At 44.1% G+C, this 15,895-nt stretch overlaps 1 protein-coding gene across 2 annotated transcripts in view; it reads right to left on the reverse strand.

Annotated features, from left to right (window-relative positions):
* LOC139328724 (low-density lipoprotein receptor-related protein 1-like) overlaps positions 1–15,895 on the reverse strand; it is a 90,123-nt gene that overhangs the window by 22,354 nt on the left and 51,874 nt on the right. For both annotated transcript variants that reach the window (XM_070958691.1, XM_070958690.1), the window contains exons 18-41: positions 15,758–15,874; positions 15,544–15,624; positions 14,378–14,545; positions 13,013–13,195; positions 12,727–12,924; positions 12,325–12,570; positions 11,201–11,398; positions 9,469–9,673; positions 9,120–9,284; positions 8,750–8,994; positions 8,413–8,544; positions 7,275–7,502; positions 6,104–6,278; positions 4,047–4,141; positions 3,800–3,949; positions 3,500–3,640; positions 3,147–3,272; positions 2,890–3,021; positions 2,424–2,558; positions 1,917–2,046; positions 1,657–1,783; positions 1,396–1,547; positions 1,154–1,278; positions 624–998 (exon numbers count right to left, since the gene is read on the reverse strand). In XM_070958691.1, the coding sequence (XP_070814792.1) occupies positions 624–998; positions 1,154–1,278; positions 1,396–1,547; positions 1,657–1,783; positions 1,917–2,046; positions 2,424–2,558; positions 2,890–3,021; positions 3,147–3,272; positions 3,500–3,640; positions 3,800–3,949; positions 4,047–4,141; positions 6,104–6,278; positions 7,275–7,502; positions 8,413–8,544; positions 8,750–8,994; positions 9,120–9,284; positions 9,469–9,673; positions 11,201–11,398; positions 12,325–12,570; positions 12,727–12,924; positions 13,013–13,195; positions 14,378–14,545; positions 15,544–15,624; positions 15,758–15,874 (4,029 nt within the window). The remainder of the gene's footprint in view (positions 1–623; positions 999–1,153; positions 1,279–1,395; positions 1,548–1,656; positions 1,784–1,916; positions 2,047–2,423; positions 2,559–2,889; positions 3,022–3,146; positions 3,273–3,499; positions 3,641–3,799; positions 3,950–4,046; positions 4,142–6,103; positions 6,279–7,274; positions 7,503–8,412; positions 8,545–8,749; positions 8,995–9,119; positions 9,285–9,468; positions 9,674–11,200; positions 11,399–12,324; positions 12,571–12,726; positions 12,925–13,012; positions 13,196–14,377; positions 14,546–15,543; positions 15,625–15,757; positions 15,875–15,895) is intronic.

A 15,895-nucleotide genomic window follows, 5' to 3' on the forward strand; every position in this document is an offset into this window, starting at 1 on the left:
TGTTTTGCTGACAGGCTTATATGAAAAAAAAGGATACAACCATTACCCTCATAAGGAAAGTCTGCTTAACAAGGCAAAAAACAGCACACAACAGGAGACAACACTGAACGTCTCTTTACAACATTTACTGGTAGTCTGGATATTGTACAAGAAGATCAAACCACTCTGGGAGGTGCTGGTCTACAGGGACAGTGGAACAAACAATCCTGAATCACGCATTCCTTGTAAAAACAGCTTAAAGTAAAAGGCACTTTGGTGAAACATTAATGGTGGACCTGTGTTTTGTTGTGCTGAGATAAGGTGAATGAAAGTCTATCTGTCGGCCTGTTTATGTTCGTACTCAGTCTGCTCTCACAGCACAGATAAAAAAGGTTTTTCCTTTTGTTTCTCGTTCAGGTACAACTTCAGAATAAAAGCTTCCTGGCTGTGTTCAGATCAGTTTAAGTGTTTTGGTTCTGCTGTTTTCTTCTCCAGGATGATTTGTCACAGTGGGGTTTGAATTGTAAACAACAACTAAGGTTCTTTGCTATTAACTTAAAGAAGTGGAGTAACCTGAAACGTCTCTTGACTAATGACAGGCTTAGTACGGGTATTACACAACATGAAGTTGTGGGAATACTCACTCTCTACTACAGTCTTGCGGTCGGACCCGTCATCACTGATCTGCTGGATGTTGCCAAAGTGGATGTCACTGAAGAAGATGCGGTTAGCTCCCTTTCCTCCACCTCCTCTGTAGTCAAAAGTGAGCGCGATGACGTTCTTCATGTGCTCGGGGTCCTCGAACGGTTTAATGGGCGCGTTCAGGTTGTTTTCATCTGACAGGTGGACACTCTTTAGTATGGTGCGCTCCGAGTAGAGCAGGTAGCCATCATAGTCACGGCAGCTGCTGCCGTCTTCAGCCAGCATGCCGTGGGCACAGGCACACGTGCGCTGTCCATTGCCACGGAAAAGACAAAGCTGCTGACACCCGCCATTGTTGTCTTTGCACACGTTTGTTCCTGCAGACAGAAATGAAATCGACTAAATAATCATCAACTAAAGAGAGCTAAAAAAACGTTACATTTAATTAACAAGCAATTTCATAGAAAAATCCAGTGAACGATGCTCATCAGCAGACATTTTCCAGCTTTAATTTCAACACTCTGTTTCTTACCTTGCTGCCTGGCCCTGTTGAAAACCTTGATGTCTTTGAGCTGCACCCCAATGCCAGTCCTCAGAGACACAGAGTCTGTGGCGTTGTCCTTGCTGCCTCTCTTTATGGAGCCATTAGCATGTGTCCTGGTTCAAAGCAGACAAAGATAATTAAGCAGATTCTAAAGCTTGCCGGTGAGAAACATATCAAGACTGTGGGTGAATATCACTCACAAAGAGTCATGGGGGGGTTTAATATCTGACCTGTCACTCCAGTAGATATAGCTCTCGAACACAGACACAGAGAACATGTCCATGTTGTTGCTGGCCAGCACCACTTCCCTGTTCTCTCCAGTCTCCAGGTTGATGCGTTCAATCTTATCGGTCCTGGCATCACACCAGTACAGCAGACTCTCCTACATGCACACATAGAGAGTAATGGTTGAGATAATGCTGTGGTGAAATGTCCACTGTCTGCACTGTAACTAACCCATATGAATGCAAGAGTGGTCTGGTATACTGCACCTCATAGTCAATGGAGATGCCGTTGGGCCAGCTGATACTGACATTGACCAGGACAGCCCTCTGAGAGCCGTCCAGACGGGACCGTTCGATACGCGGGTACTGGCCCCACTCGGTCCAGAACAGGTAGCTACACACACGTAAACGAAGCACGGCACAGAGATAACTTCCTTAATAATCAACAGTGTGAGAAATGTCAGAAGCAGAAGCTAAAGACAGCTACAGCAGAAAGCGAAGCTAGAGCCAGTGTGTTTTCCTCTCACCCTTTCTCAGGATGGACGGTGATGGCACGAGGCTTGTCCAGGCCCTGGGAGATCACCACATAGCGGAAGGAGCCATTCAGTCTGGCCACTTCAATCACATCGAAGCCTTGGTCAGTCCAGTAAATATTTCCTGTAGAGGATGGAGGACAAATCATGATGCTCTGGAGGATCTTGAGCATGTTTGTGTTGTGATGCACATATTTATCCTGTCTGAGGTCCGTTTTTTGACAACTGAAGTGACATTATAATTGGCCTTTTTCACAGTTCAGGTGTCTTTTTCTCTTCTATGTCTATTCTTTGTGTATCTCTTTCCTGCTTTCTCGTTTAGTACAACAGGTTCCCCTACTGTGGAGAATCCTCTTTCCTACTGCCTGGTAACACACACTGGCAAGGATGACAACTGACAGGAAAAGGTAGATACAGTTTATTGATGAGTATGATTGACACTGGCTTGCACGATTTTGGTCATGCACACCATGTTTTTTACATGTCTGAGGTGTCGCTCACCTGCTATCCAGTCGACAGCGATGCCCTCCACCCTGCCGATGCCATTAGTAACCACGTCCTCTCGCCACGTCTGGTCTCTCTTGGCCCTGCTAATGGTGCTGAGGCCCATGTCCACCCAGTAGATAGTGTCATTGTCTGTGAACATTTGTGAACACAGATCTTATTTTACATCAGTTTTCTACCCCTGTTTATGTTTATTCTATGTCTTTTTATGTGAAGCACTTGGTGCATGTCAATTCTTTGCTGGAAAGCACTGTGAGCTGCATGTCTAGTATGAAAGGTGCTATATGAATAAAGTTCATAATTATTATTAGAGTTGAACTTTTTTTTATAGGTTTTTCCTATATTCTTATACGGTCACACATGCTAAAAGCAGTGGTTAATTATGGCCCATCTTTACTTTTGGGTTATTGTTTCCTATCTAGCATTTGGAAAAAAAAAGAAAAAAAAAAAAAAACAGACTTACCAGCATGGAAATCAATGCCCACAGCCAGTGATGTGCCTGACACTGGTACCAAGGCGTCAGACTTGTCTGATGGGTCCAAAGGAATACCACGTATGCCTTCATGCACAGAGTACAGCAGGAACGAGCCAACACCTACAGCGAACATACGAAATAAAATCACCTGTTTTGAGTCCAAAATATGTGTTGCATCACACATTTATCATATTGATCAAATTTAGCTAAATCGAGACTGCATTTAACGCATGAATCTGTTGTACCTTCACAAGACTGTTGCCCTGTGCGCAGGCTGTATCCTGCAGTGCACATGCAGGCTCTAGTGGTCGGGGAGGTGGGGAGACACAGCTGGGAACAGTCTCCATTGTTATTACTGCAGAGATTGGTGCCTGGGAGCGCAAAAGCATGAGAACAAATACACAAGACAAATCAAAGAGGAGTTACAGAGACATAAACAGATGTGCTTTGGCATAGATAAACAGGCTACACGCAGCAAGCAAAACAGACCTTCGATGAGACAAGGACATATTTTCCTCACTTTATTTTTTTATCTTTTACTAAGTGATTTCAACAAAACAAATGTTGCGTAGGCTCAGAAAAAAGCTGGCGTGTGCACCTTTCTGCACAGTTTCATTGTAGATTTTCATGTGCATCATGGGGGACGTGCTGTTCCTCAGGACTTTCCAGCTGCCACCGTCCTTCTTGTCGCAAGTTCCTATCTGGTCAGTTCCTTGGTCCGCCCACCACAACTTCTCCCCTAAAGGACACAACACACAACAGGACACTCAACTCTCTCCACTAGAACCACACCAGAACACTAGAAGAAGCCTTAACTCAATATTTGAAGGCACACACATACATGGTGGAACTTTCTCTCTATATCACTGGCTAAAATGAACGTTTTCTGGAGACCTACCCATGATGGCCAGAGCAGTGGCCTTGGTCAGCTTGCCCTTTACCCCGTCAAGCACTTCCAGTCCAGAGCCGTCCAGCTTACAGCGATTGATGGTGCTGTTTGCTGAGCTGATCCAGTACAGCTGCTCAGTGTCAAAGTCAATGGAGAGACCTGGAAAACACAGATTTGAACATGTGATGGCCTGCCCTGACACTAGGGTGTGCTGTCCCTCATGCAGTCACAAAAAGAGGTACGGTACGTCACTCACCGACAGGGCCTTTCTGGTTGGTGAAGAGGACGCTGCGGTTGCTGCCGTCTGTGTTGGCCATGTTGATGCTGTCCCCATCTGTCCAGTAGAGTTTCCTGAAGGAGACGAAAAGGCATTATAAACTGATGATTTGAAGGAATTAATTAGTCGTCCTGAACGTCCTTCCGCACTGAAGCTAATCCACCTCCCATCTCCTGTCTTATTTAAATCTCAAATAAATCTTCTCCAGCACACACTCCAATAGTTTCTAAACCTTAGATTTCCCATATGTACACACTAATCTTAGCAGGACTAGATTCAGGTGTTATTAACCTTTTAAATGGAATGAACTGCAAACAGCTCTGGGGCGACAGTCTTTCACTGGCCTGGGAGATTTTCTTTATCATGTGATGTTTTTATGATTCTGGGTGATTGTTTTTATAATCATTTGTGTTGTTGATTGTTGTCTGTCTGCCTTTAGATTTGTTTACATGTGGCAATGGTTTGTATGCTGGTTTTGTGGTTCCATGTTAGATCTTACTAAATGTTTTCCCTCTTGAAAAACAGACTGCGTGGTTACATAAATTGGTAACAATAGTAATTGCAACAGTAACAACAAAATACTGTCGAATCTGTGGAGCATATGGGTCCCTAAATCACACCAAACTGAATGGCATTTTAATACAAAAGTTTTTTAAACAATGTGCAAGGCCCAATCAAGCTCAACAGATGCTGGAAAAATGACTTCTGTCTCGTCATCCCGTCACTGACACCCTCACTCTCCCACAACACACACACTCGCATAAACACCTTTCTTTTGCCTTCAAGTTAGTTGATCGTCAAGCCTGTCAAAGTCCTCACTCAACACCCGTGGAGTATACAGGACAATGTGATTATCTGTCACTGTGTTTAGACTGCCTGTAGTCTATGTTTAAAGGATATGTATCCTCTGCTCCCATCACCCACTTCCTGTTAAATCCTACCACATCCACCACGCCCTTCATTTGTTTGTTAAAATGCCTTTAAATACAGTTTCTGGTGCATTTAAACGCCCACATTCTCATATTTTTGCACACACACACACACACACACACACACACACACACACACACACACACACACACACACACACACACACACACACACATACACATATGTGAGTCTGAGTTTGTCCCTCCTCAACTCTTTCTGTCCCCACCCACTCCTGGACGTATTCTGGGTAGTGTGTTCTTGTGCCAGAAAGAGGAGACAGCCCCAGCATATGGATCCGGCATCTGCTTCCCATTTTCTCCCATGCCAACAATGCTCAGATCGGAAACATTCCTCCACTTAAGTAGGCTAAGTCTTTGAAAGGGAGGAAGGAGTACACAAAAAAACACAAGGAGGCAGAGACATTTCTTAAGAAAATATCCTCTCTTCATCCACCTCAAATACTCAAAAGCACACATATTCCTGCAGGACAAAACTAAATCTATAAATACAGATGGTCTGTCTCTGCTCTGCTGGTACGAGGAGAGGCTGAGGTCAGGCACTGTTTGGAGTTGAGGGGGGACGAGGGGAGAAGAGGGAAGAAAATGGATATTTGCTGAACAAGGCAGGAGGGGACAGGATGTAAGATAAACAGTGGAACAGAAATAGCGGCAGAAAGCGACAGAGACACTGGCTGTAAATAATTCATAGATAGCTTCTGTGCCCAGATAGACTTTCTTTCAAACCAGAAATGGAGCAAGATGGAGAAAGAGAGCAACAGAAGGAAAAAGATCAAAAGATGACATGGGGGGGAGGGGATTGGAACAACTTCCTGAGTGAAGAAACAGCCAAAGGTCAGCGACCATCTCCACCACAGTACTCTGCCTGTCACTGCTGTCTGCAAACAGACAGCCAGGCATCGCCTGAGTGTGTGTGGCTGTGTATGTGTGTGCACATCTGTGTGTATGTGTTGTAGGTTAAAGGTGAAATCAGGAGGGTGTCTGAGAGCAATTTCTGAAAGCCTCATTTTGACAAAGTGTGACAACTTTAGAGTGTGTGTGTGTGTGTGTGTGTGTGTGTGTGTGTGTGTGTGTGTGTGTATGACGAACCCCAGAATTGGATGCAGCACCAGACAGTGTGGTTTGTCCAGGCCTTGGATGACAGCATTTTTGAAGGAGCCATCAAGTCTGGCAACATTAATCTGCTTCTTATTGGCATCATAACTAGTCCAGAACAGGTTTCTGGACACCCAGTCCACTGCCAGGCCGTGAGCGTTGGGCAGATCTGAAGAAAGAGAAAGACACAGAGCCATTAGTCAACCGTCTCAGTCCTGTTGAATAAGACCCCAAAAAAAAAATCAGATGGGCCTTTTGCATCATTGTCCAACTCAGAACTTAGAGGGAAAGGGAGGAGAACTGCAACAAAAAACATTACAATTGACCCTCTGCTAAGCCCCTACTCCCTTGCTGTTGTTACGCCTGTCAACCTTTCCACTGTAGCATGTCAGTTTACAGTGAGGACTGTGGTAGATTTTCCATTCGAAATTTCAAAAGTAATTCTGAAACAGCTTGTCTTTGAGTCCACACAGAAGTAGACAGAGGCAGCCGTCTCATTTCTACAGCCACTGATTCTGAAGGTTAAACAGTTGCAAACAGATGTAGCTGGCTAGCTAATCAACAGCGGGAGTTGGTTGAAAAACTTTATCTTGAGATGACTTTTGAATGTTTCCTGGAGACTATTTTGAAAATGAGAACCTTGTAAAAGGGTCTTAAATACATTTGATACAGCACAATATCATACTAAAAGACTGATGCTAAAGCTTCATGTCCCACGCCAAAAAGACACCACCCTCCAAACTCTTTGGGTGCATGGTATTGCTGTTACTAGGGCCTCTATGATTGGATAATTGGTGTTTGGAGGAGGGGTTTAGCAAACAGTCAACGATGGTATTTCTTTGCAAAATAAGATACAGGAACAGAACAAAAATACAAGAAAGTTTGTATCATGTGAATATAGTTAAGGCTATTTTTTCAGTCTTTTTTGAGATAAATCTGTAATTTTGTAATGGCTTCTTTTGAATTTCAAAAACCTTAAAAGAATGATTTAATAAATTAAAAAAAAACTTTTAAAAGCATACAACATAATACAAAAGTGAAACGTGTTTAAACTAATCTGCCTGTTTGAAAAAAATCTGTTCCTTTTTCAGAAAAAATCTGTACAGACTGAAACAATGAGCCTTGAGTATGGTGTGTGTGTTCTACTGTGTTGCCTCGTCCATACCAGCAGAGACCACAGTCTCAACTCCAGTGCCATTAATGAAAGCTCTCTTGATGGTCTGGGTGCGGACATCTGACCAGTAGATCCGGTGCTCCAGAGCGTCGTAGTCCACCACAGTCACGTTGTCGATGTCAGGCACAGTGAAGGAGATGATGTAGTTGTAGTAGGGGTTGTCAATGTCCACTCCTCTGATCTCGATCTGACGAGCATACAGCAGGAACTGACGAGACTCTGCAAGGTGGGGAACATGTTGACATGCATCCATCAGTAATTCTCCAGAGCTTCAGTATTCAATGGGAATAATCAGGAGTTAAATGCAGCTTCAAGTCAAAAGTCAAATGCATAAGTGCACACTAATGCCAGAGTTGTGGGGATAGGCGGGTGCAGCAGGGATGGGTGCATCTGCATTATTCCTGCCACTTGAACAAACAGTTAATCCAAGCGCATCTTTGAGTCTAATGATTGTGTCTGGCTGGCTAATTCAATAGCACAGCCATGACAGCGAGAGTGAATTCAATCAGCACAGATACATTACAACTGCATTAATCTGAACAGTTCTATCATCATTTAACTGTGTGCAGCTTAAATGATGGACAGGAAGAGAGGGAAAAGGAAAGAGAGAGGGGGAGAGTAATGACTATGTCGGGGCGTATCGGCTTGGCCAGAGTTGGTGGTGGATGTGGAGGGTTGTGGCTGATGCCTGCATCAGACAGAATGGGGCTCTCCATTCCATTACCCCTGAAGATAATAGAAAGTGCTGCCCTGAATACTAAACTCACACACTGAATAAACAGACCCACTCTCACTTTTCACGGACAGGCACTTCAATGAGCTCCAAAGCTGTCACAGCAGTAGCACCTCAAAGTGAAAAAAGTCTAGATTGTTTAATCTCTCTCTCTCTCTCTCTCTCTCTCTCTCTCTCTCTCTCTCTCTCTCTCTCTCTCTCTCTCTCTCTCTCTCTCTCTCTCTCTCTCACACACACACACACAAATGGAAATAAACGATTCTGCAAGGATGGAGATTACACTGTGCCGTTCAATGACAATGTTGCCAAGACAAGCAGAGGGGAAAATGTCTGCTGGCTGAAAGGGGAATCAAAGAGTGTGTTTTCTGTGGTAGCTGCATTTATGTTCACGCTTACCATAGCAAGTGCGCTTGTCGGGGCCCAGCTTCATGAGGTGAGGGCAGGCACACGAGAAGGTCTGATTGTAGTTGATGAGACATAGATGAGAGCAGGGCTCCTTGCCATCTTTAGCAGCACATGGGTTAGGGGCTAGGGAGAGGTGAGTGTGGAACAATAATTCAAAACGTATACTTGAACATCTCATAAAACAGCTTGTACAACATCTCTACGTTTTCACAATGTTCACAAGAGTTGTTGCTCCCATAATGATTATACTACAGTAGCTGTAAAGGAACAAACGTGTTGACAAGCTTTCGCTGAGCTTAAATTTCAGCAGCATGTGCATGTTTCTCACCCTGCGGCTGTCTGGATGGATGGTAGACCTGGAGGTCAAAAGGTTGTGTGTTGGTTCTCTGGACCACAGTGACGTTGCTTCCTGTCCACTTGTTTGCCTTAGCCAGCGTGTTGGTCCTCCAGTCCGTCCAGTAAACCTCTCCGCCATACATAGTGACGGCGAAGGGATGTGACAGATACTCGTGTCCCCTCAGAACCTCAATCAGTCCAGAGCCGTCATACTTGGCTGAGTAAATGGCATCAGATCTGCATACAGCACAATTATTCAAATGAATGCCTGAGTAGGACTGAAAGATGCTGAATGTGTATCAAATTAAGGTGTTTGCATGAGTTTGTTCATGTCTGTGCCCTTGTTTGTTTGTTTTTTTCACCTGGCATCGATCCAGAGGATGCGGCGCTCTAGGTAATCCACAGTGAGTCCGTTTGGCCAGCCTCCATTGCCAGTTTCCTTATGGATCGTCTTCCTGCCTTCTCCACTCATGGATGCAGCTTCAATCCTGGGCAAGCTGGCATCCCAATCTGTCCAGAAGAGGATCCTGCAGCAACATCATGCCACAACACGGACACACAGTTACTAAAACATCAAGGTACCAGCCCTGTGACTACCAAAACATTTACCTTTTAAATCACACTGTAATTTATTGTAAATGTGTTTTATTTATATATATATTTATTTTTTCAGATATCAGCAGAAGGTGCAGTAAACAGTGCAGAAATTACCCATCCCGGGGATCCAGGGCAATAGCTCGAGGGTGCTCCACCTCCCCAGCCAGCAGCGTGGTCCTCATGGTGCCATCCAACTTGGCCACCTCTATCTGATCCAGGTTGCTTTCCACCCAGTAAATGTTTCCTGCTATCCAGTCCACTGCCAGGCCCTCAGGGGTAGCCAGCCCATACTGGATTACCACATCGAAGCTGGTCAAAGCTACGGGCAGATGAGAAATGGCAGCAAAAATTGGTGAAAATCTTATTTTATTTTGTATGTATTTTAAACTGCTTGATCCTGACTTGAAGATCATCTAGCCTGATGAAACTTACAATGGAAATAACATCGAAATTTTGTGTTTTAATCCTCCTCAACTGAATATCATGTAAAATGTATCTATCTATCTAACACAGTGTTTGTTTTGTTTAGGACTGTTTGAGAAATCTCATCTCATCATATTTCATCTAACTATTCAATAAAATAAACATTCCTCTGGGGCGCTTAAGTTTCTTAATGGATTCATACAGTATTTCAATATGTGCGGATAAAGGTTTCGAAGGCTGGGATTTGCTGATGGCAACATTTCAGATTGTACTGTAACCCAAAGCACTGATCCGCTTTGCTTCAGTATTTACAAATTATGTAAATGTGATCAAGCCATTTGGATTCAAAGCTAGCATTGCGTCACAAACTGTAATTCCTTTAATGAAATGGTTAGATGGTATGTTGGGGAGAAAACACATGACATGATAATCGGCAACATAAATAAACACAGTAGTGGATCAGCAGGGGGTGTAATACTACAATTACAGAGTGGGCCAGAAAAAACTAAATATGTGGTGTCTTGCAGGGATATATAGATATTTTCCTGCCTCTTTCTGTCCCTTTCATTTTCCAGTGGGTCCCTAATAAGAGGGACATGTCTAATTGCTGGAGATGAGTCATTATCCTGTCTGGAGCAAAGAAAACACTTATTGCCTGTGCCTCGCAAACGTGGCACACAACAACCACATGCACAGACAGACGCATACATGCAATTAAGATACAACTTTTACACATGATTTGCTCATTATTGCTGCTGCAGAGATGATAGGGAGGGCTGTGTTTGCCGTGCACGCTGGTCATGATTATCTGGTCTGGCCTTTTTGAAACCACATCTGCAACGGTGCAGCTTCACTTGCTACAATTTTACATCTTTGACTGGATATTCATGCCTGCCAGGCAGCGTCACAAACATCTTAGACATGACAAAATTGTCATCAGTGAAATTCTAATAAGTGCAAACGGTTAACTTAAACTGAACTACAATATATTTCCACAGGGTGCAATACCGTATTTAGAGATTAAAATTTTATAATTCATAAAAGTCTCTCTAATCCTGTAAAATCTAATACAGTAACTTGCTCTTTGCACTTAATCTGTCTTAAATTTTAACGGAAAACCACTGTTATTGTAAGTTCAATGCTCCAAATGTCTATTTTGACTTTATCTGATAGTGTTGTCTTAATCATGAAAGTAAATGTAATGAAAATCCCCTGATGTGCGCTTATGAAATGTAATCTCTATCTGCTGATGAAGACCATGAGATGTGGCTGAAAGCTCTGGATGAAATGCAGTAAATGGACCTTAATTTTATGTCAACACATAAATCATCCGTACGTATCGTGAATTTAATCCTACATTAGGCAAACATAGCAAACGGTACAAAAAGTCTTTTAAGCATAATGACTGTGTTAAAACACACACCTCCATTCTCAGACAGCTTCCCACGGTAGATCTTGTCCTCCACCACATCGGTCCAATAGAGGGCGCTCTGGCTGAGATGGAAGTCCAGGGCAATGGTGTTCCTCAAGCCTGGCACCAGGACACTGAACTCCCCTTTATTCAGATCAATGCGGCGGATCTCATGGCGGTTCGAGAAAATGATGAAGGGTTTGAAAGGGTCTGCGGACATGAACAGGAGAGGTCAGCGGCCATCTTTAAAAGAATTAAAAGGGTTTAAGCCCTTCGCCTGGTCACCATTGACTGTCCCTCAAAATACTGCAGAGCAGCTCTGCTCTGCAGAGTGGGAAACACCACAGCCATGTTCTACTGCAGTGTGTGTGACTTGTCCAATGAAAGAGGGGCTGTGTTGAAAGTGGCTCTAATCCTGGGTAATTAAAACACAGTGTAAATTAGACAGGAGTTATCTGTAGCTAACAGGCATCCAGACAGGCAGCAGGATGAATGACGGGGTGCTGGTGGCTACTTTCTAAGACCTGGCACTGAAGACCACAATCATAAATTCATGTTTCCTCATTGGCTAGTTGCTGCAGGCAGAGAACTGTATTCTTTATGTGGATAATAAAATTCTAAGCTGGTTTAATGTGACAGAGCAGTTTCAGTTTTTTTTGCACCTTGCCCTCTCGCTGACTTTAACAAAAAGCATATCTTCTCCTCACTTTATTATTTAATATTTCAGATTCTTTCCTTTCATAAAGAAATAATGACTGAAACCAATGCCCAGGTCTTTTTGTGTTTTCTTACTGAACCTTTTCCCCCATCATACACTTGTGTGAACAGCATTTAAGCTCTTCCTCTCCTCTGTCTCCAGTGCTCTGTCTATCATCACATTCTGGCACAGTGAATCTCCTCCAACCACAGAGTTTCCTGCTTGGGCGGCCTCTCCTTTGCTTGATCCCAAACCCACACCACACTTTTTGATTCTGCAGTCTTGAACCCTGACAAAGCCCAGAACCCATTCACTTCTCTTGCTTCCTCCCTCACCGTGCAGCTCGCATCAACTGAACGTTTAATTCTTCACCAGTGTCCTTTGACTTCCCCTTCCACACACACCATCTTCCCCCACTTATTCCGTTTCAGTCCCTTACCTGTGCTCTTGCAGTTCTCCATGTCAGGCTCCAGCTCCCAGCCCTCGTAACAAGAACATTTCACACTGAACTTGTCCTGTTCGCAGCGTTGACTGCACTTCAAGTGTTTGGCACAGAAGCTCTGGATTTGACAGGTCTTGTTGTCGGGGCCTACCTCCATGCCCAGTGGACAGGAACAGATCACCCCCTCGCCAGGGGCCACTGTGCAGTTATGGCTGCAGTCGCCATTGTCCAGTGAGCACAGGTCTGTAAAGTAGAGAAAATCAGAGGAGGACTGACACAAGGGATAGCTAGACAGCACTGTTATTAAACCACTGAAGCCCTGATTTAAGATGCAGGGTTTTGCATGCTGTTATGGCGTTCCCTGTACTGAAACACAGCCTGGGTGCTGTTGTCTCTTACCACAGAGTTTCTCATCAGAGCCATCTGGGCAGTCATCAGTGCCATCGCAAAGTTTCTCGGCAGGCAGGCAGATGGTGGAGTCGTTGGCACACACATGGTGAGAGAGCTTACACACCAGCGCTTCACAGTTGTCCTCGTCGGAGTTGTCCTCACAGTCACTGTCTCCGTCGCACACCCAGGCTTTGCTGATACAGCGCGCTGTGGACAGAAGGCAGGGTTAAAAAGAATCACTTAAACTAACTTTGTGTACTTTGTGTACACGCTTCTTCATTTGGAGTGTCCTCACCAGAGTCCCTGCAGCCAAACTTGACAGCTGGGTCGCACATGTGAGTGACGCCCTCACAGTTCTTCTCATCGCTCAGGTCCATGCAGTCCGTGTCCCCGTCACAGCGCCAACGCAAGGGGATGCACAGGCCGTCCATTCGACACTGAAACTCGTCAGTATGACAACCTCCAGGGGGACGTGTGGCTGCAGAGAGAGACACACATCATGACAGTCTGAAATGACATTGTGTTCGATCCTTGCCTGCGTTAATCAAATCAGGACACACAGCCTTGAGCGGAGACAATGTGCCCCATCAGAAGACTGTCAAAACAAAAACTAACGAGCTGTCTATTAGAACTGTGGATGGCAACAAGTCTTAGCAACAGGAAAGACTAAACAGATTCAAGAATGTATTTTTGTGGGTCATGGTTTTAGTCACAAACACCAGCTGCCACTGAGTCATTTTTGTTATTGTTCCAAGGTTGCTCTTAACAGAAGCGTAATAACTAATAGATGATTATAAGCAGGTATATATACATCACGTCCTGCTGTTATTTAAAAGACAGCAGTTATTAAATCACTCACACTAAACAGACAGTCAGAGTTAGGAGGTGGTGGTACCCATTAGACTGGTACCAGGAACTTATTACATCTACTGACTTAAATGTGAATACTAGCTATGATTTTAATGCCCAGTGCACACATGATAATAAAGACCACCTGTCACAGCTATGTTCCATAAATACTGTAAAAAAAGAGTACCAGTAGCTAATTCTTTGTGAATAGAGGCTTTTAACATCAGCTTTAGCTTTTAATGTTGACTCGTTACTAAAAGTTCTTCAGGTGCAGGTTCTTCAGCCATTTTTAAGTCCAGGTCCATCAGCTGCAGCAACTCATATTTTCAACATGCCATCTATGTTTTTCTTGTCCTTGATTTTCATTTCTGAATTAATTCAGATTCAGAGGTCAAGGTGGACTGTGATCTCCTCACACATTACTGCATCTGAGATGAGCCAGACCAGGACGTATATTTATAGATTTCATTGACATTCGCAAGTTATTTCAGCTGTCTTAATTACAGGGTATAACATCCTCCTGCAGGTGTGCTGTATGAACAAGGGCAGGAAATCAACGCCAAGGCAGAGCAAACCTGCCCAGCACTCTATGAGAGCAAGTGTGGGCTGATAATATGACTGCAGAAACACTTAGTATTAACACATGTTTTTCAGGTAACATGTCTCATGGTTGCATAGCTGCAAGCATGGTGGTGTAATTTATCTCTATCTATTTAAAAATGCTTATTCCTTGTCCGCTGCAGTGAAGAGTTTCCTAACTGTCAGCAGGTGTAGGGAAAACACCAACTGATCAGCAGGTTAAGACACAAACCCTGATTGGTGCAGTTTGCGTGGGTCTCGTCACTGTAGTCCCCACAGTCATTATCCCCATCACAGGTCCAATAATCAGGGATGCAGCGGCCGCTGTTACACTTGAACTGAGCACTGGAGCAGGAGTGACTACAGCCTGCCTCATCACTGTTGTCCCCGCAGTCGTTATCTGAAAAACAAACACAGTCATACAACACCCACTCTCGTGCCTTATGAGGCGCCCACTGCCTCAAAGGGAAATATATGCATAAATATACAGAAAGCAATTGCTTGTCTTTTTTTTCACAATTATCACAGTGGCAGTGGAAACCATGGAATGCAAATGAAACAGAATATGACAGAAGAGAAAGTAAATAATGACAGAAACTGCATAGATCAGACCATGCACCATGAGGGAATGTACCGAGTGCTGATACATTGAGCTTGGCAGCGGAGCATCATAAGCACTTTTATACCCATGCTAATGTAAAAGAGCAACCTGATTTCTAATCTGAAGCACTTTTTACAGCAGTTAATTTCACAGTCATCAGAGAGAAAAAACTATTCTGTGCTTAAATTACTTCAACCTGGCATTCCCATTATATCTATACCAAATTAAATTGAGTGGATTGTAAACACAACAACTACACTTTCAGTTTCCCATGTATATCTAAGTAAATCTATGTGAATCTAACACTCCTTGAAATCTCCTTCAAACCTGTCTATAGTAAATGAATGGCAGCAGTATTGGCCTCAGCTTGTGGCCATGTTCAATTAGCAGAAAAGCAGCCCTAACTGTTTCTGAGGCAGCTTGGCCAGTCCTAGAACTACGCTAGCGTCATGGCTGTTGTGGTGCATGTTGATCTATGCACTAACCGGTCAGGTTTGGACAATTCAACTCATCAGAGCCGTCCCCACAATCCTTTTCTGAAAGACAGAACCAACGGAAGACAGCGGAGTGGGCAAACAGCACAACATGGAACAACAAAACCAACAATACAGAACAAAAGACAGGAGAGAAAAACGTAAAAACACACAACGTACAAGGTGACAAACAGAAGAGTGTATGCCAATATGAGGAAGGTGGCAAAACATGCACAGCACGCTGTGACGAAGGGGAGAGAGGAGTTGCCACTGCAAACAGGCACACAGGAGAAAGAGAGGAGAGAATGAGGAGCGGATACTAACCATTATCGCAACGCCAGTTGATGTTGATGCAGCGTCCGTTGTTGCAGGTAAACTGGGTGAGGGGGAAGCATGTGGGGTAGGCTGTGGACAGAACCGGAGTTAAGACACTTTGCTGCTTATACTTCCTAAAAACCACACACTGAACTATCAAAACGACCTCTACAAACAGCTATAAACCACCCGACGGCTATACTGTGAGAATTAGTTGACCAACCACAAGAAGCGGGTTCATCTGACCGATCACCACAGTCATCGTCCAGGTCACATGTCCAGGAAATGGGGATGCAGCGCCCACTAGCACATGAGTACTGATTCGGCGGACAGGTACGAGCTAAAAGACGACACAGTGTGG

Source organism: Chaetodon trifascialis, chromosome 3 (genome assembly GCF_039877785.1).
Source record: "Chaetodon trifascialis isolate fChaTrf1 chromosome 3, fChaTrf1.hap1, whole genome shotgun sequence".
NCBI classification, from domain to species: Eukaryota; Metazoa; Chordata; class Actinopteri; order Chaetodontiformes; family Chaetodontidae; genus Chaetodon; species Chaetodon trifascialis.